We start from the raw sequence: 20,511 nt of genomic DNA, 5'->3' as shown, positions 1-20,511 counted from the left end.
CAACCTTCCGTTAGCAGCTGGTGGGTTCACACCGCCAACCTTCCGTTAGCAGCTGGTGGGTTCACACCGCCAACCTTCCGTTAGCAGCAAGCACTTAAGTGTTATGCCAGCAGGTCTTCTAGGGTATGTCCACAGAAAGTATTTCTTTACCTAATAAAGGGTTCCAAAATATACGAAGCCGAAACTGACAGAACTGCACATAGTATAAACAAATCGGTTTTTATATCCAGAGAAGTGATCAGTCCATCCTAAACAAGTGACAGAAGGAAACAGAATTGTCGTGAAGACAAAAAAAGCTTAGACATTATTAACCATCTTGACAAGGGTGACATCTGTAAAGCCCTTCACCATGAAACATTTACCAAGACAACCATTTAGGGTCATAAAGCAAGTCTCAATACAAGTTAATGGAGCACCAAGTTCTCAAGAGGGTTAGGGAGTAAGAACTAAGTCCCTCGTACCAAGGGACACAATTCATGTCGTCACAGAAAACAAACACTGTTCACGTGACCTGGGTCACTCCCATCATCCTGATGTGCAGGCCACAAGTTTAGGCCCAGAAGACTCAGTACTAATACAATCTATAAATCCTCAGTCAGCATTGCAAAGGAGGCCGAAACAAGACCGATGGCTGTTTTCTGTCATCCTACAATCATCTGGAAGACACACAGACTTGCAGCCCCGATGATTGGTCTCTTTAAGCTAGCAGAACACAATGCTGCTCTTACCCAGCCCACAACGCCAACCTAAATCCAAAGTCACTGCCCTGGAGCTGATTCGGACTCACAGCACACCTACCTGGGGTTTCCACGACTACATGTTTACAGGCGCAGAGTGTCTCGGCTTGCTTCTGCTGAGCAGCTGGTGGGTTGGAACCACTGACCTTGCAGTTAGCAGCCCAATGCTTATCCCACACCACCACCAACACCTCATAAAGTTAACTGCTGTTGCTGTGTGCTGTAAACCCTTGCAGAAGCAGAAAGCCTCATCTTTCTCCCGCGGAGAGGCTGATGGATTTCAACTGCTGACCCTGTAGTTAGCAGTTCAATGTGTAAACCACTATAGTACCGGGGCTCCTTTACAAAGTGAACAGAACCCCCTAAATCAAGGAGAGATTAAAATTAAGGCATCTGTTGCAAAACTAGAACAACTTGAGGCAGTCAGTCTTGGACACTGGACATATTTGTCACAAGTGTTACATGAGACCAACACTGTCCTGGAAGAAGGAACCCTTCTCCATAAGCTGCCAAAACAAATTGTATCCTCTGGCCCAAATATCATCACACCCTTGTGTAAAGCAGTCTGGGAGCAGGGAAAATAGACTCATGTGCTTATGATCCCCTCGAAGGAAGAGAGATCGGGCTGCTAATCTCATGGTCAGCAGTTCCAAACTACAAGAAAACTACCAAAAAAGATGAGGCTTTCTGCTCCCATAAAAATTTACAGCCTCAGAAACCCTACACAGGGTCACTATGAGTCGGAAGCGACTCCTCGGCACACCACCGCCACCAGGGAAGGCAGAAGAGCAGAGGTTTGCCTCACAGAGCGTGGGGCCTTCCCGGCGGGTAGAATGCCACTTCCACGTGGTTTTGGGAAGTACCATGGCTCCAGAAAGCTTCCCCCCCCCCCCCACCCCCCCCCGGGCTACTGTTCACAGGCATGAGGTTCAATTTCTGGCTGGCAGCGCCTTACAGATTCTTCTCAGAGATTCTCTGGTGTCCGTCCTGGGAAACAGAAACAGCCCATTCCTTGCACTCCTAAGATCCTTTTCCGTTGTGAACTTTCCAGTGCCGTATTAGGGAAGGCCTTTGCCTGAAGGTTTTCCCACATTCACTGCACTGAAAGGGCCTTTCACCAGTGTGAATCCTACGATGCTGAATAAGCACATGTTTGTGGCTAAAGGCCTTTCCACACTCACTACACACAAAAGGCCGCTCACCGTTGTGAATCCTCTGGTGCGCAATGAGGTCGGAGCTTTGGCTGAAGAACTTCCCACATGCAATGCATTCGTAAGGCCTGGCCCCAGTGTGGACACCCCAGTGTTTAATGAGTCTGTACTTGTGACCAAAGTATTTCCCACACTCGCTGCACTCGTACGGCCTCTCCCCAGTGTGCACACTCTCATGCTGAACCAGTGTGGATTTGTGACTGTAGGCTTTCCCACACTCACTGCACTTGTACGGCCTGGCTCCCGTGTGGACTCTCTGGTGAACAATGAGGTTGGAGCTGTGATTAAAAACTTTCCCACATATGCCACACTCGTACGGCATTTCTCCAGTGTGGATCCGCTGGTGCTGAATAAGTATGGGTTTGCGGCTGAAGGTCTTCCCACATTCATCACAGCCGTAAGGCCTTTCTCCAGTGTGAACTCTCTGGTGTTGAACAAGCGAGTCTTTGCGGCTGAAGGTTTTCCCACATTCACTGCACTGATACTGCTTCTGCCCGCTGGGACAGGTCTCCTCACACTTGGTGCTGCTTTGTGGCATCCATCCACTTGGAGGCACTTGCTGCTCGAGCCTACCTGAGCTGGCTGGGAAGTCTTTACCACCTTCCATCCACATGAAGGGCATCTCTGATGGGTGGGCATGGCTCTGTACAAGACAGGGGCCACCTTTGGGCCTTCTGAAGCGCTTCTCTCTGTTCTGTGGTTTCTGATGCCGGGGAAGGTTTACTCTGAGCCAGAACTGTCTGCCACATGCCATACACATGCTCGGGTTCTGCCTGAAGTGTGCGCCCTGCTGCTCAATCAGCTGTAAAATGTCCTTCAAGACTGGGTCGCAGGTCTCACAGGAAGCGGCCTTCTGAGTGGACAGTGCTGCCTGTGGAGTCCTGACCCCTAACACTCCCATAGAGACCCTGTGCGTGGACGGTGTCTCCTCCTCCTCCTGGTCCTCTCCCCGCCAACAAGCTGAAAGCAGAGAAACACTGGTGACATTCACGCTGACCCCTGGTGTGGGGGGCAGGCCTCACACAACGAAGATCAAGTTGACAGGGCTGCAGTCAGGGCGAGGGGCCTGAGACCAAGCGGAAAGGTCGACGGCTTAAATCCAGCCAGCGACTCCGAAGGAGAAAAGACCAACTGATCTATTCCTAGCAAAATGAAGTGCCGTTGAGTCGGTTCCAACGCACAGCAGCCCTGTATGGACTCGGAACCCACTCGAGAGCACGTCACAACAACAAAGAGGAGTCGGTGGGTTTGAACCACTGACCCTGAGGTTAGCAGTTCAATACCGATCCTAAAGTAGCACACCAGGGCCCCCCTGTAAAATGGCCAGCTTAAGCCAACAGTACGGGGCAGGGCCAGGCCACTCGGAGTCCTAACCAACTCAAAAGCACCCACCAACATCAGTAGTTGGCATGTGAGGGTCACACTTGACTGGGAGAGGCCACATGTGTCAGGAGCTCACAGGAGAGGCAGGACCTCCGGTGAAGTCACCACACATGGGCTCTAGTGGAGACAAGCTGCTGGCCACAGAGCTTTGCAGGTCTCTGTGTCCAGGATCAGAAAGTCCACTTCCAACTGAGTTACTGGTGCTGACGGCACCCTGGAGGCACACCAGTGAAGACACCAGGTCCTAGCTGCAGGTGGGCGCTATGAACCCACCAGTGGCTCCGCAGGAGAGAAATGTGACAGTCTCTTCCTGTGGAGACTCCAGCCTGGGTCCCTGTCAGGCCGGTCTGCTCCGGCAAGTGGGGCTGCTCTGAGGCAGAATTACCTGACGCTAACGGCTTCGGCCTGCTTCTATCTTACTCATTTAGAAGCCTCACTCGACTCTGTGTTCTTATTCCCCTTCATGTAGTCTGACAACCTGCATGCTTTAGAATTCAAGTACTTCAGGCTTTCCCTCAGCCCTGCTCATCTGGCTGAACCTAATCGTAGCCTGTCTGGCCAGTCAGGAACCCAGGGCTCCTAGCCCAGCTCTACCTGAGGGGCAACCACCTGGGACAGAAGGTGTGTGTCTAACGAGAAAGACTGGAGAGGTGAGTGGCACCCAGAGAGAAGAGAAAATGAGCACTGTGGTCTCAGAAGAGGGTCCAGCAAGCTGTGACCACGCTGGTACCTGCAGTTCCTCGAGGGAGCTGAGGAAGGGAAGGCCAGCTAGGTGAACAAAGCCACTCAGGGAGAGGGCCAGGTAGCTGTCATCAGTGAGCTGACCAGAGGTGCCTCCATCCTTGCATCCCGCGGGCCTTCTCCAGGAGCTGGGGAAGGGCAGAGTCCAGTTCACGGACACTGGGGTGAGTGCGAGGGCCTTACCCAGCGAGTCCATGAGGGCAAAGTTGTCCAGCATCACATCCCGGTACAGAAGTCTCTGAGCCTCATCAAGTAGCCCCCACTCCTCTGGGGAGAAGTACACGAACACGTCCTCAAAGGTCACCTGTCCCTGCCACAATGCAGAGAGCCAAATGCATGAAGAGCCTGTCTTCCCAGGCCCTGGTGTCACTGGGACCTGCTATCTCCTCATGGTCCCACTGACCAGTATCAGCCCACATCAAGGACAGGGAGGTGGACAGACAGCTGCCATCTAAGCTCTGGGCTTGGCATGTCGGTTCCCACCCATCTCCCACTAACTGATTCCCCAGGCATTTCTAAGAGTGCTTGTCACAAAGCAGAGCAGCGCTGCCCTTCATCCTTGCAGCCCCTACTCTCTGCTCTTTGGTGGTACCTGCCTCACACCTGTGGACCCCTACTCAGTCAGTGGCCTCCTTCCTGGGTCATCAGTAGCAGTGAAGAACCCCAGTCCTCAACCGCAGTCTTTGTACCTTACCTTTCATTGCGTGGTTTTTGCTTGTTGAGAACATACACCAAGTCAACAATTTCTACAGGTGCAGCTCGGTGATAAGGATCGTATAGGAGTGTGACCATCGTCACCCTCGTTCTCTGACTTGCTCCTCCCCAGCAGGAACTCAGCCCCCTGATTTCCAATCCTTCCAGTCGCTGCTGTCAATCTGAGCCCACATGTTGTTGATGGGTAAGTGCTACGGAGTTGGTTCTGACTCACAGAGAGCCTGTGTAGGCTTTCCCGAGAGCTGTTGGTGAGCTTGGACCACTGACCTTATGGTTCAAAAGCGCCACACCAGGACTGCACACAGGTCTTAAAGAGTATAATGCTTAAGGGACATGGTATTGAACATCCTGGCGTGGTGCTGTGGGTTACCGCACTGGACTGCAAAGTCGGTTTGAACTACAAGGTCAGCGGTTCAAGTTCACCAGCCGCTCCTCAGAAACCCTACACAGGGTCGCTATGAGTCAGAACTGACTTAGTGGCACATAACAACACCATGTTTCACTGGAGTCCTGGTGTGGCGCTGTGGGATAATGCACTGGGCCACAAGGTAAGGGATTCAAATGTACCAGCTGCTCCTTAGATACCCTATACAGGGTCGCTATAAGTCAGAATTGACTCGAAAACACTTCATGACCTTTTAATTAGGTGTTCTGGGAGCGTAGTGGTTAGGTAGCTGGTAGCAGCCATTCCATAGGAGAACGATGAGGCTTTCTGCTCTCGTGAAGATTCGGTACTTCGGAAACCCTATACAGGGTCATTGAGTCAGAGCTGACTCCACAACACGTCACCACCAACCACCATCACCACCTTTTCACTGGAGTCCTGGTGTGCCCTGGAGGGTAAGCTTTCAACCACAAGGTCGGTTTGAATGGCAAGGTTGGTGGTTCAAACTCACCAGCCGCTACTCGGAAACCCTATACAGCATCACTAGGGGTTGGAACCAACTCGCCTGCTCCTCAGCCCCTCTGCAGAACACCCACTAAGTGCCTTTGCTCACTGCTCTTTGGAACCTGCCGGTCTCCACGTTGCTGGAAATCACCTCAGGTCCACACGGAACGCTCCTACCACTCACTGCTCATTGCAGTTGGCAGAGCAGCTACCCTTCTCACACTCCTCCCCTTTTCTCTCCCTCAGAGAAGCCGGCCAGCCCTACTTAAAAAGACAAACTATCCCTTCCCACCTACACGCCACTCCTCTGGTTCATTTCGTACTGCCCAACCCAAACTGGCCCCATTACTGTGGACTTGACCAACGCCTGGTGATCCTGCAGGACAGAGTAAAATTGTGCCACACGGTGCCCAAGGGTGCGATTCTTCACGGAAGCACACTGCCATACCGTTCTTCCATGAAGCAGCCGGTGGTTTTGAACCACCAACCTTTCCCTTAGGAGCCAAGTTCTTATCCACTGTACTACCAGACCCCTTTAGCTCAATACACAATGAGGCTTTTAAAGAGGAGGGAGAACTATAGATCAATCACTGACTAAGTTTAGCATGATTTACTGAACCCTTATGGTATAGTGAATTGTTTAATGTATCTTCTAGTCATAGTCTGTAACTCCCACTAAATGTTTTTGTTCTACTGGGTCTGGGTGAGAGAAGGTGAGAGAAGATGCTAACAGGACTATGTGATTCAGTTGTAAGTGCTTAACACGGTTAACTATGGTTGTAAAACCCTGAAATTCTAACATGTATAAAATGAGCCATCGCAGAAGCATGAAAAACAACCAGGAGTGGAGCACATCCTTTGGACCCTGAGGTCCCTGAGCATTGAACCACCTCGACCCAGAGACAGAAAGCTGTGACACCCGAGGTGGGGCAGAGGAGCAGCAGACAGAGCAGTGGGCTTCCCAGCCCACAGAGCAAGGAAAGCTGAGTGACTCTGGGCAGGAGGCGTCCTTGTAGAGTGGGCTGCCTCCAGGTTCGTAATTGGGGGAGCTAGGTTTGCTGACCCACAGAGCTAGAGCCGAGTGCCTTCAGGCTGAGGCTTTGGTGGAGTGTCCTGTGGGCATTTATCAGTACATAAAAGAGCTTTCTAACAGCCCTGTGGACACAGGTAAGGAGAGGTTGTCTTAACTGGAAGAGCAACACCCTAAACATTTCTGACCCTGAATTCAAACCTGTTAATGTCTCCATAATTGTGAATAAGGTGTCTGAGTTCTATGTGGCTACTGCAGTGGATTACTGAACCCAGATGATTCAAGAGGGCTGTGGGATGTTTGGTGCTTTTTTTTTTCCCCCTCTTTTACTAAGATCAGGGGAAATCAGTTGACAATATAGTCTCATAATCTTTGGCCTGCCACCTCACCATATATTTTGGAATTCAAATTTAGTATGCATGGCCTCAAACAGGAAAGAAAAGATTAGCAACTTTGGGTGAAAGAAAAGTTACTGGCAGATTAATTTTGGTCAAGAGTCTGTTCACAGTAAATATTTGGTTTCATGCCTAAGAAAACCCCCAAATCAAAGATGTCTGTTAATAACTTTTCTCCTTGGTGACAACTGCTATTGTCATTTTGATCCCATAATACTGCTGCGGACTGAGTCTGACGTTAAGGCAGCCTGTGAAGACGTAGGTCAGATCACCCCCACCCTCTGCTCCACACCTCCCATGGCTCCAACACCCTTGGGATAGAAGCCCAGCTCTTCAGACTGACATTTCAGGCCTGGCTCCTGTTCTCCGTTCTTCCCAGGAAAAATAGACCAGTCTCTTGAACACCCCGTCTCATCAGGTGCCCAGAACAGCCTTCCACACCTCCTTTGTAACCTATGGCTTGCACGCAGGACTGTGGGTTGGTAATTTCTCCAGGATCCTCAGACCCAAGAGCTGGATGAGTAGCAGGAAAAGTTTTCCAGAACCTCATGATCCTGGGAAGTATTTCATTGGGAACTCAAGTGTCCAGATCCCCTCCCCTCACCTGTTTAGAATCGGCAGTCACTTCTGAGTTCCTGGAGACCTGTGGGAAGAGGGTGGCTGTGAGAAGGAAGCAAACACTGAAGGCCCCAGCCTTGCCCTGGAGCATAAAGACCTCCAACTGCCCGCCTACCCTCAGTGGCTCCTCACCAAGGCCTCTGGGATACCAGAACAAATCTAACTGTGGCCGTGGCCCTTCGGTTCACAACCATCCTGGGTCCTAAAGCCTCTGGTCTGAGGTCGCGTCCTGCTCACACACCCCAATCTCCCAAGCGCTCTCGGGGCGCCGCGCCCCCTCGCCTTTGCCAGTGCGGGTCCCTTTGGACTGGACGTCCCACCTGCGGCTGGACACGGGAGCCTGGGCTACAAGGGATGTGAGCAGGTGCCCCTAATTCGAGGGACTGGAATTCGAGGGTTACGGCCTGGTGGATCAGGACCCGGGTACACAACACCCACCAAAGCCAGGCTCGTCATCGCGGCCGCCACCATCGGGAACTGGCAACAGAGGTGGGTGGCCAAGGGAGGACAGGCGACAAAGCCGGGGACCACCGCAGACCGGCTTCTGGGCTGTGGGAACAACGTCTCCACGCGCTTCTTCCCTTCACAATGACCCAGAGCCTGGAATCCGCGGGATTAAGCAAAACGTAACTTCCCGGAGGGCACCGGAAATCATGTCCCTTTCTAGAGCTTTCAATAGCCAAGGGCCAACGGGGTTTACGAAGCAGAGGATTCTGGGTAATGTAGTCCCCACAGTGCCATAGGCCCGCACGCAGGGCATCCCTCCTAGATGTTCAAGGCGACTGCTGTCTTGTGAAGGGCGCTGGGAAATGACGTCTTGTATCACAGCGGACACGGCAGGGCTTTTTCCTCTTAAAGGGGCCATGCTTTCATTCCCTGGGAGTGTGGTGTCAAGTTTCCGTGTAGCGGCTCCTGGATTTGAACCGTCTACATTATGGTCCAGTGCTTATCCTAAAGCGCCACAGGACACTGGGAGTATAGTAAGTAACCCAAATCAAACCCCTTGCGGTGTGAAAGTAGAACTATTTCATAGGGTTTTCTTCTTGTTAGGTGCCATGCTGTAGGTTCTTGCTCATAGTGACTCCTTGCACAGTAGACCACGAAATACTTCCCGGCCCTGCGCGGGCTGCACCATCCTTACACTTGTTCTATTTGTAGCCAGTGTTGTCGTTTTCACCGTATCAGTTCATCTTGTTGGAGGGATTCTTCCTCTGTTTTCGCAGGATGGATGAGGTAAAGTTTCTCAGCGATGTCCCGTAGGACAGCGCTTGCTACCCACAAAGAATGAGAAGGTACAACTTTCCTGGTAGTTTTCTGTTTTCTTAAAACTTCATTATAAAGTCCCATCATCGTCCTGTGTCCTTCAAGAAAATCTGTTTAAGGTGAACTCTTTGGAATACCCCCAACCCGTAATCTTCTGGGCTGACCTCTCTATCGTGAATTTAACTGGCCCAAAAAATGCCCTCCGAAGCGACTGTTTTGATAGGATCTTTTTTGTGTGTGAAAAGTACCCGAACAAGACTAAAAGTAGTGTATTACAGGAAACTTGTCTGCAGCCATCCACTACTGACTGCGAAAGCTTGTTTAAACATGTTTTGTTTGGAATAAAACCATGCATGTATGAACGGGAACCCTAGACCAAGACTTTCTGACGGACTCTTGTAACACAATACAATACAATAATGTAATAATCGTTGTTGTTGTTATGTGCTGTGCAGTCACTTCCGACTCATAGCCACCCTGTACAGGGTTTCCGAGGCTGTCAATCTTTACGGGAGCAGAAAGCCTTGTCTTCCTCCTGCGGAACAGCTGGTAGTTTCAAACTGCTGACCTTGCGGTTCGCAGCCCGATTTGTAACCACTACGTTACCAGAGCTCCTTAATGTAATAATAGCACATCATAATTGTAATATGCATAATAATAAATTGCATTTAATTATAGTATATGTCATAATTACTACGTATCCTGGTTTGGTGCTGTCGGGTAAGCACGGGACTGCTAACTGCTGGTTAGCAGTTCATACTCACCAGCCGCTCATCAGAAACCCTATACAGGGTCGCTGTGAGTCAGAACTGACTTGAAGGCACATAACAACAACAATATTATGTGATACAAAATATAATGATGTGCCATTATAGAATATATAATATCATTGTTAAATGCTGTGGAGTGGGTTCTGACTCTTAGCAATCCTGTATATGGTTTCTGAGGCTTTAAATCTTTGCGCAGTAGCTCCATACAATATAATACATTTTATATATATAATGTAAAGTATATAATATAAGACAGAAAGGGATTTATATATATAATATATGGGATTTCATATATATATGTTGTTGTTGTTGTTAAGTGCCATGGAGTCGGTTCTGACTCATAGCGACCCTGTACAGGGTTTCCGAGGCTGTAAATCTTTATGGGAGCAGACCACCTCATCTTTCTCCCACAGAACAGCTGGTAGTTTAGAACTGCTGACCTTGAGGTTCGCAGCCCAATTCGTAACCACTACACTACCAGAATATATATATTATATACACACACATATATACGGATTTCATATATAAGTTGTTTGTTATTAAGTGCCATCGTGTCTGTTCTGACCCATAGTGACCCTGGATAGGGTTTCTGAAGAGCAGCTGGTGAGCTTGAACCGCCAACCTCGAGGTTGAAACCGACTTTGCAATCCAAGGCAGTAGCCCACAGTGCCACACCAAGATTCCATTATATGTATGTTGTTATTACATGCCATCGAGTAGGTTCCAACTCATAGTCACCCTGTTTAGGATGTCTGAGGAGCAGCTAGTAGGTTTGAACCGCCAACCTTATGGACTGCGAACCATAATTCGGCAGTCCACAAGGTCAGCACAGGATTACGAATCACAAGGTCAGCGGTTCAAACCCACCAGCTGCTCCTCAAAGACCCTAAACAGGGTAGCTATGAGTCGGAACCAACTTGACGGCACTTAACAACAACAATACGTGTTATTACACACACACATATATATAACTTTCATGATCAGAAACAGGCAGTAAAACTGTTTATAAATAGGCAATGAAAACTAGTCAGCCATCCTCCAGGCAGGGAATTGATAAACCATGTTTTGCATATGTTCAGAGTTAACTTTTTGATTCCAATTTAGCATCTCATCTGGCAGACACTAAGCCATGCTCTCTGGGGCTCATTGAAACCTTCCTAACAGCTCCCTCTGGGACTCTGAAAGTAGACAGCACAGGCACTTCTGTTGTTGTTGTTGTTGTTAAGTGCCATCGAGTCGGTTTTCACTCAAAGTTACAGTGTATAGGGTTTCCTTTAATACCTGTGCAATTAGGACCAATTATTCAACCCTCTCGGGAAATGGTGGGAAAACAAGCCGCTTTGGGAAAAGACGCCAGCGAGAGAATTTATATCAGGCCACAGGTGACAGAAGTTTGGGCGTAAGTAAGTTTTGACTGCGCTAGAGGGAATGGAAACTTTTCAGTAATAAGAGGGGAGTTAGATTGGGTCTGGAATGAAGCAGCCTCTGCCTGTGAGTGATGAGCTGTTTGTGTTTTTGTCTGATTAAGCAATGCCGGGAGTTGCTGGCGCCATGTGTTCTTAGTGACTGAAATTCTGCCCACATGCAACTCTTCTTCTGACTTATAATAGTCCAGACCTGCTCCCACATGGCTCCCAAGGCCGCAAATCTTTGTATAACAGAGAAGCTGGTGGGCTTCAACTGCCAACCTTTTGGTTACCAGTTTGTGAGAATTAAGGTCTTGTGTTACTCTGGCAGTTAAGAGGTAGTAATTGCCCATGATCATACATATATCTGTCAGTTTGCCATACTGTGATGGCTTGTGTGTTTCTCTGATGCTGGAAACTATTCCACAGGTATTTTAAATACCACAGGGTCACTCATGGTGGACAAATTTCAACAGAGCTTCCAGACTAGGAAGAAGGAGAAGCAGATGACTCCTGAATGATTAGCCATTGAAAACCTTAGAAGTAGCCTCAGAACATTGTTAGATATCGTGTTGGACGAAGAGCCTCTCAGGTTGGAAGACACTTAAAATACGACTAGAGAGGAGGTGACTTCTCAAAGGTTTGACCTTAATGATGTGAATGGAGCAAAGCTTTTGAGCTCTTCATTTGCTGATGGGGCACAAGTCAAAATGAAAAGAAACGGCTGCAAACATCCATCAATAATGAGAACATGGAATGTATGAATGATGAATCTAAGAAAATTGGAAGTCATAAAAAATTAAATGGAATGCATAAAAATTGATATCGTAGGCTTCGTGAGCTGAAATGGACTGTATTGGCCATTTTAATGAAACGATTGTATGATTTACTACACCAGGAACAACAAATTGAAAAATGGCATTGCATTAATCATCAAAAGTGCATTTCAAAGTCTATCTTGAAGTACAATGCTATCTGCAATAGGATAATATCCATACATCTACAAGGAAGACCAGTTAATACCACTGTTATTCAAATTTGCCCACCAACCGCAAAAATCAGTAAAGATGAAACTGAAGAATTCTAACAATTTCTTCCATCTGAAATGATCAAACGTGCAATCAAGATGTATTGATGATCACTGGTGACTCGAATGGGGAAGTGGGAAAACAAAGAGGAAGGATCAATAGTTGGAAACTATGTCCTTTATATAGAAACAATGATGGAGATTTCATGATAGAATTTTTCAAATACCTTTTTTTTCCCCCCAACCAGTAAAAGGTAATTATATACATGGACCTCACATGATGGAATACACAGGAATCCAATTGACTACATCTGTGGGAAGAGATGATGGAGAAGCTCAATCTCATCAGCTAAAACAAGGCCAGGTGCTGATTGTGGAACAGACCATCAATTACTCACATACAAGTTCAGGCTGACGCTGAAGAAAACTACAAGACACGTACACGAGAGCCAAAATATGACCTTGAAAATATCTGGTGTACGCCAGAGTTGTTATCTCTCACCGTGTTTATTCAATCTGTATGCTGAGCAAATAATCCAAGAAGCTGGATTATATGAAGAAGAAGGAAGCATCAGGATTGGAGGAAGACTCATTAACAACCTGCGATATACAAATGATACAACCTTGCTTGCTGAAAGTGAAAAGGACTTAATACTGATGGAGATCAAAGACCACAAAACTCGTTCTCTATTTGGATAATGAGCAAAGTAATGAAAAACTACCTAGCTGCCTAAGAGACTGGTGGTGGAATAATGGATGTCAAGGGCCATTCCAATGAGGGCTCAGAAGGAAATGACGAGAGCTGTAAAACTGGAGACGGACAGACAATGAGAAGCAGTGTCAGAGAAACCATAGCAGCAAACCCAGGAGACCAACCCAAGACTGCACGAGAGCTGGAAGCTTTCATGTGGGACCTGCCTAGTGCAGAATATCATTTGATTTGATGGCTGCTTCCATGAGTGTCGATTGTGGGTCCAAGCAAAATGAAGTCTTTGACAACTTCGATCTTTTCTCCACGTATCAAGATGGTATTTATTGGTCCAGTTGTGAGGATTTTTTATTTCTTTACATTGAGGTTCAATCCTAGATCCAGAGGAATCTGTTGAAAACTCTATGGTTTTGATCAGGCACACCTGAGTCCTCAAACTTTGCTCTTGAAGACCTTGAAGAGATCTTTTACAGCAAATATGCCTAATACATCATTTGATTTCTTGACTACTGCTTCCACGATCCATCTGACATCAGCAATGATATCCCTTGCTTGATGTCCTTTTCAGAATCCAGCTTGAGTTTCTAGCAGCTTCCTGTCATTGCACTGCTGCAGTTGTTTTGAATTATGTTAAAATAATTTTACCTGCATGTGATTTTAGTGATATTATTCAATAATTTGCACATTCCATTGGTCATCGTTCTTTGGAACAGGCACAAATATGAATCTCTTCCAACTGGTCGGCCAGGTCTTCCAAACTCCTTGGTATAGACCAGTGGGTGCCTCTCACCATGTTTATTCAGTCTATATGCTGAGCAAATAATCCAAGAAGCTGAATTATATGAAGAAGAATGAAGCATCAAGATTGGAGGAATCTAGCTAGTGCTCCATCTGTTTATGGAAACGTCTCAACTGGTGTTCCATCAATTCCTAGAGTCTTGGTTTTTTTGACAGTGCCTTTCATGCAACTTGGACTTCTTCCTTCAATACCATCAGTTCTTGATCATATGCTACCTCTTGAAATAGTTGAAAATCGACCAATTGTTGTTTGTTAAAATGATTCCATGTATTCCTTCCATCTTCTTCTTCTTTTTTTTTCCTTCCATCTTCTTTTGATGCTTCCTGTATCATTCAATATTTTGTCCAGAGAATCTCTTAGTACTGCAACCCAAGGCTTGAATTTTCTTTTCATTTGTTTTAGCTTAAGAAATGCTGAGCTGTTCTTCCCTTTTGGTTTTCTAACTCCTGATCTTTGCACATTTCAGTACAATACTTTGTCTTCTCCAACTGCCCTTTGTAATTTTTTGCTCAGCTCTTTCTTCCTGTTCCTTTAGCTACTCAGATCAAGAACAAGTCTCAGAGTTTCTTCTGACACCCATTTTGGTCTTTCTTTCCTTTTTAAAAAAAAATTTTTTTTTTTTTTTAAATTGTGAACCGAGTGATAGTTTATGTAGGAGAACATTGGCTTTACACCATCATTTCATTGCAATGATTACAGTCTCTCCCATGGATCATCATTCAACAGTATTTGCTCCCATTCTCTCTGTTTTTCTTTTTTTGGGATGGGGTGGGGAGATGTACACAAACACACTCAGGAATATATAAAAATTTAAACAACAAAAGGGCACATTCTGCAAGCCTGCTTCCAGGCCGCCAGCACTCAGTCCCTCTTTTTCCTTGAGTCTAGAGTCCTCAGCTGCTCCCTCTCTCCATTTCTTCATCTCTGCCTCCATCTCTGGTGTCGCTGCTTCTCTGGATAGGATCGTGCATTCCGCTTGTGCTTTTCTCCCTTGATGGTCCTAGGGTTTTGTTTCTGAAATGCAAGATTAACTACTCCCCCATTTTTGTTACAAAACTTCTACCTTTACAGTTGTGATAGTCGCAATTAGTCATGATAACAATTACTCACTATTGAATCATAAGAACCTTATCCCATATCTTTTCACCAGATCTGTCTAGACAAGATGAAAATTATTCAGTGGGGACTCTGTCTTTCCTTGCACACTCTGAAACTAAACTCCCTTTTGAAAACTTGTAAGCCAGTCACTTCATGCCTTTATCGCCCCCTCATTTTAGTTAGCCAATGTGTAAGTTGCCTGTCCCTATCAATCCTATATACAGAGGGGATAGGGATGACACTTGATGTGAAAACTCCTTCCCTCTCTGTTGGTATTTTGAGCTACTACATCCATAGTATAGGTCAAGTTCATAAAATTGTAGCAATTGACACTTGTTTCCTTTATCAAAAATTGTTTTTATCTTCCTCTAATAGAGTTCTGATTATCAAGCCATCAAGGCTAGGTCAGATGTGTACTAGCTGCAAGTGTGAGTGTTCTTGTGTGTCTCCCTTCACTTCATATCAGCTGGATGCTTCACTCTCAGCTCTAGCCCTTCATGGCTATGTCCTTGTCCGTGGGCTCAGGTGTCCCCAGGTCTCACCACACTTTGAACCAACCAGCCCTTCCTCTTCTTTCTCTCATCTCCAAGTCAACGGGAGTCTATGGAACGTGGTTGAACTCAGCCCATATCTTCATTGCTGCCTTTCCCCTCTTCCACTCACCAGTAGACCAATGTGGTCACCACCAAGCTTACATGCTTGCTTATGTATTCCCTTTGAGTTTCAGTCTTAGAGGGGGGGTTTGTCCTGAAGAGACTTGATTGCTTGCCTTAATGGTTTCCTGGCGAACAATTTGCTTATTCTTGTAGTAGCCAATCATACTACCATTTTTGTTTGTTTGTTTTTCCTGCTGCTCTTTCTTTGAAGATGTATCTTCTGTCACTCTAGCTGTTTCAAGCTGGTCTGCTTGTCCTTTCTAGTGGGAATGTCCCACCTTAGAATGTTCTGGATGAGAGTCATGATTCCACCTAATGTCCTACACACTGCAAAGGCTCCACAGGAGACCTATTTTCACTGGGCAAGTTCTAGAACCCCTTTTAGGTATTCCAATCAGTTATAGGCTGAAGACGGGCTTACAAGTTTTCTGTAATCATGTTTCCCAACATTCCTTTCTATGCCACTCAAGTGTCTATTTTACAATAGTAGAAAAGGGAAACCAATATTCTTAAGACAGTCAAGCATCTTAGTGTTATTTCCCCTCTTCAGACTATGCATCGATCCCTGTGTCACAGAACCCTGTTGTTCCAAGGTTGAGCATGCCTCACTGTTTACCTCTGTTCCATTTAGCCCATGCAAATCTGTCTCAGTGTTCCCCCCTATCTACCTTGTTCTTCCACCCCTCCACCTTCTTGTGTATTGTCCTCCCCAACACCCAAACTATGATGTGTCTGCCCCTACCCTATGCTCTACTGTTGCCTCCCTTCATCTCTGCCCAAACACCCCCCTCCTGCTCCAAACCCACAGGTAACCAACAAAGAAAATGTTTTTTCCCCTTTTAGTATGGGTTTCTTTTCTTAAGCTTTTACAGTAATGGTCTCATGCAGTATGACTGACTAATTTCACTCAGCATAATGTCCTTGAGGTTCATCCATGTTATGCAGTGGCTTACAGCTAGCTTCCTTGTTATTCTTCAGGGTAGCATAATATTCCACTGTGTGTATGTACCAACATTTGTTTATCCATTCTTCCATTGATGGGCACTTAGACTGTCTCCATCTTTTTGCTATTGTGAATAGTGCTGCTATGAACATTGGTGTGCATGTATCTACTCGTGTTATGACTCATATTTCTTGTGGATATATACCAAGTAGAAGAATTGCTGGATCATGTGGTATTTCTATTTCCAACTTTCTGAGGAAGCGCCATACTGTTTTCCAGAGTAGTTGAACCATTTTGTATTTCTGCCAGCAATGTAGAAGGGTCTCAGTCTCTCCACATCCTCACCAGCATTTATTGTCCTCTGCTTTTTTGAGCTTCACTGTTATTGCTGGTGAGAGACAATATCTCATTGTTGTTTTGATTTACATCTCTCTAATGGCTAATGATTGTATGGGCATTTCTTCATATGTTTGTTGGCTGCCCGAATGTCTTCCTTGGTAAAGTGTCTGTTCATGTCCTGTGCCCATTTTTTAATTGGGTTATTTATCTTTTTCTTGTAGAGGTGTTGCAGTTTCCTATAGATTTTACAAATTAGTCCCCTGTCTGATATGTCATTGTAAAAGATTTTTTTTCCCATTCTGTGGGCTCCCTTTTAACTCTCTTTCCTTCTTTTAATGGCCTTTTACTTCCTTCATGTATGATGTTCTTGATGTCATCTCACAACTTTGGTGGTCTTCAGTCATTAGTGTCTATCAAATCTGTTTTTAAGAGGTTCTCTAAATTCAGAATTGTCAAGTGCTGTTGATTCGGTGCCAACTCATGGCACCCCTAGGTACAACAGAACTAAACACCACCCAGTCCAGCACCATCCTCACAATTACTGCTACGCTGGAGCCCATTGTTGCTGCCACTGTGCCAATCCATCTCACGGGGGGTCTTCCTCTTTTTCACTGTCCCTAAACTTTAGCAAGTATGATGTCCTTCTCCAGGGACTGGTCCCTCCTGACAAAGTCTGGCCATCTTGGCTTCTGGGAGCATTCTTGTGCTTCTTCCAACACAGACTTATTTATTCTTCTGGCAGTCCATGGCACGTTTAAAATTCTTCTCCAGTGCTTTAACTCAAATGAATCAGTTCTTCCATGATTTTCCTTATTCAATGTGTGACTTTTACATGCATTTTAACACTACTGAAAATACCATTGCTCTGTCTTTTCAGGCGCACCTTAGTCCTCAAACTGACATACTTTCTCTTACCACTTTAAAGAGGTCTTGTGCAACAGATTTGCCTCATGCAATACGTTATTTGATTTCTTGGCTGCAACTTCTATAAGTGTTAATGGTGGATCCAAGCAAAATGAAGTCTTTGACAACTTCAATCTTTTCTCCATTTATCATGATGATATTTATTAGTCCAGTGGTGAGGATTATTGTTTTCTTCATGTTGAGGAACAACCCATATAGAAGGCTGTGGTCTTTGATCTTCATCAGTAGGTAATTTAAGACTTCTTTGCTTTCAGCAAGCAAGGTTGTATCATCTGTATATCACAGGTTGTTAATGAGTCTTCCTCCAATCCTGATGCCATGTTCTTCTTCATGTAATCCAAATTTTCGGATTATTTGCTCAGCAGAGAGATTGAGTAAGTATGGTGAAAGAATGCAACCCTAGCACACACCTTCCATGATTTTAAACCAGTCAGTGTCCCTTTTTCTGTTTGAATGACTGCTTCTTGGTCTATGTACAGGTTCCTCATGAGAAAAACTTAGTGCTCCGAAATACTCATTCTCCACAGTGTTGTCCATAGCTTGTCATGATCCACACAGTCGAAAACATTTGCATAATCAATAAAGCACAGGTAAACATCTTTCCGGTATTCTCTGCTTTGGGCCAAGATCCATCTGACATCAGTAATGCTATCCCTCATTCCATGACCTTGTCTGAATCCAACTTGAATCTGGCAATTCTCTGTCATGTACTGTTGCAGCCGTATTCAAATTATCTTTAATGGGTATCTTTAGTAAAATTTTACTTGCGTGTGACATTAATGATATTGTCTGATGATTTCTGCATTCTGTTGGATCATCTCTCTTGGAAATGGGCATAAATATGGATCTCTTCCAATCAGTTGGCCAGTCAGCTGTGTGCCAAGTTTCTTGGCATAGATGAATGAGAGCCTCCATGCTGCATCATTTTGATGAAAGATTTCAATTTGTAGTCTTTCAGGTCCTGTACCCTTGTTCGTTGCTAATGCCTTCAGTGCACATTGGACTTCTTCCTTCAGTACCATGGGCTCTTAACCATATGCTACCTCTTGAAATGGTTGAACATTGACCTTTTCTTTTTTGGCACAGTGACTTTGTATATTCCTTCCATCTTCTTTTGATGTTTTCTGCACCATTCAATATTTACCCAAAGAATCCTTTAGTTTTACAAGTCAAGGCCTGAATTGTTTTCCTCAATTCTTTCAGCTTGAGAAATGCTGAGTGTGTGTAGGAGCTGTGTGTCGTGTGTGAAGCCCACTCTGAGCCCGTTCTCAGATCAAGGGATGCCTTGAGGAGAACAAGAGAAGCCTTGCTGACCAAAGAATCTGGGAAGGAACACACTGACCACATAACTTGGGAGCAGGGACTGGAACCAGAGACAGGAACCATTATGTATTTGATTCATAGCTAAACATAATTAAATTGGATATTGTGATCTAAAGGTTATTGTGTTAATCATAATTTTTTTAAAATCATAAACTTTTGATGCGTATGCTGCCCAGATATGCTTCCTGCTGAGAGGTATACTTAAGCTGCATTGTAGATAATAAAATTACTTTCGCCTGACCATCTTGAGTCCCCTGCCACTATTCTCCATCCGCCTCCGGAAACCCATTCGTGCAAGTGTGTTCTTCCCTTTTGGTTTTCTAACTGCAGATTTTTGCACAGTTCATTATAACTCAGGTGGGATGTATTTTAATTTTCTTCAGCTCCAGCCTGAAGTTCCATGTGATTCATTAGTGGTTTGTTCCACAGTCTGCAGCTGGTCTCATTTTGGCTGATGATAGTCATTGTATGGAGTCCTGGTGAGACGCAGCAGGCTAATGCTCTGGACTGCAAGGTCGGTTTGAACCTCAAGGTCTGAGGTTCAAACTCACTAGCCGCTCCTTGGAAATCCTATACAGGGTCTCTATGAGTCGGAACTGACTCGATGGCACTTAACAACAACAACAACAACAACATTCAGCTTCTACATGGTCTCTTCCCATAGAAATAGCCAGTTTGATTCCTGTGTGAGGTCCATGTATATAGTCACCTTTATATTGTTGAAAATGGGTATCTGCGATGAGTAAGTTGTGGGTTTTGCAAAAGCATAACACGTGCTCTTCAGCATCATTTCTATCATGAAGGTCATATTTTCCAAATACTGATCCTTCTCCTTTGTTTCCAACTTTTACGTTGTCATCACCAATAATTATCAATGCATCTTGATTATATGTTTGATCAATTTCAGACTGAAGAAGTTGTTGTGGTTATCAAGTGCCATCACGTCAGTTCTGACTCACAGCGACTCTGTATAGGGTTTATGAGGAGTGACTGGTGGGTTTGAACCACCAATCTTTCAGTGCTTAGCCTATGAATTCTTCCATTTTATCATTCTTGGCTTTAGCGGTTGGTGTATAAATTTGAATAATAGTGGCATGAGCTGGTGTATGGATATTATCCTATCACAGACATATTGAAATGTTCTTTTTGATGATGAGGGCAATGCCATTCCTCTTCAATTTGTTGTCCCCAGGAGTCCTAGTGCAGTGCTGTGCAAGGTCAGCCAACTGACAAGGTCAGACAACCACAAGGTCAGCAGTTCGAGCTCACCAGCCGCTCATCAGAAATCCTATACGGGTCTCTATGGGTCGGAACCAATTTGACAGCACTTCACAACAACAAAGCATAGTAAACCATATGAGTGTCTTATTCTAAATGACCAATACCAGTCCATTTCAGCTCACTAGTGCCCAGGATATCAACCTTTATGGGTTCCATTTCATTTTGAATGACTTCCAATTTTCCTAGATTCATAATTCATATATTCCATATTCTGATTATCGATGGATGTTTGAAAATAGTTCTCATTTTGAGTTG

The 20,511-nt window shown here is 45.5% G+C and overlaps 2 protein-coding genes across 2 annotated transcripts in view; one reads left to right on the top strand and one right to left on the bottom strand.

Moving 5' to 3' along the window:
* The window catches only part of ZNF304 (zinc finger protein 304), a 32,448-nt gene extending 30,785 nt beyond the window's left edge, over positions 1-1,663 (top strand). Inside the window, exon 5 of the mRNA XM_006868259.1 lies at positions 1,658-1,663. Coding sequence (XP_006868321.1) covers positions 1,658-1,663 — 6 coding nt within the window. The remainder of the gene's footprint in view (positions 1-1,657) is intronic.
* Positions 1,664-1,701: 38 nt separating this feature from the next.
* On the bottom strand, positions 1,702-8,583 carry LOC102833155 (zinc finger protein 772-like). The gene is made up of 8 exons (XM_006868258.1): positions 8,452-8,583; positions 8,157-8,318; positions 7,960-8,058; positions 7,705-7,743; positions 4,062-4,382; positions 3,422-3,545; positions 1,940-2,908; positions 1,702-1,724 (listed from the first exon to the last, which is right to left on the bottom strand). The coding sequence occupies exons 1-8, from the start codon at positions 8,581-8,583 to the stop codon at positions 1,702-1,704; spliced, it is 1,869 nt and encodes a 622-aa protein (XP_006868320.1).
* Between the last annotated feature and the right edge of the window lie 11,928 nt (positions 8,584-20,511).

The sequence above is a fragment of the Chrysochloris asiatica genome, unplaced genomic scaffold, assembly GCF_000296735.1.
Source record: "Chrysochloris asiatica unplaced genomic scaffold, ChrAsi1.0 scaffold00116, whole genome shotgun sequence".
NCBI classification, from domain to species: domain Eukaryota; kingdom Metazoa; phylum Chordata; class Mammalia; order Afrosoricida; family Chrysochloridae; genus Chrysochloris; species Chrysochloris asiatica.
Note: the sequence above shows the minus strand (reverse complement) of the source record. Positions and strands in the feature narration are given on the sequence as shown.

What these genes read in the sequence shown, in the direction of transcription:
- LOC102833155 (XM_006868258.1), bottom strand. Translation starts at nt 8,583, where the DNA reads ATGGCCCCTTTAAGAGGAAAAAGCCCTGCCGTGTCCGCTGTGATACAA. An exon ending in TGACTGCCGATTCTAAACAG is followed by an intron (nt 4,383 to 7,704) that starts GTGAGGGGAGGG and finishes GCATTGTGGCAG; the next exon opens with GGACAGGTGACCTTTGAGGA. An exon ending in GTGTGGTGACTTCACCGGAG is followed by an intron (nt 2,909 to 3,421) that starts GTCCTGCCTCTC and finishes CTCTGCTTTCAG; the next exon opens with CTTGTTGGCGGGGAGAGGAC.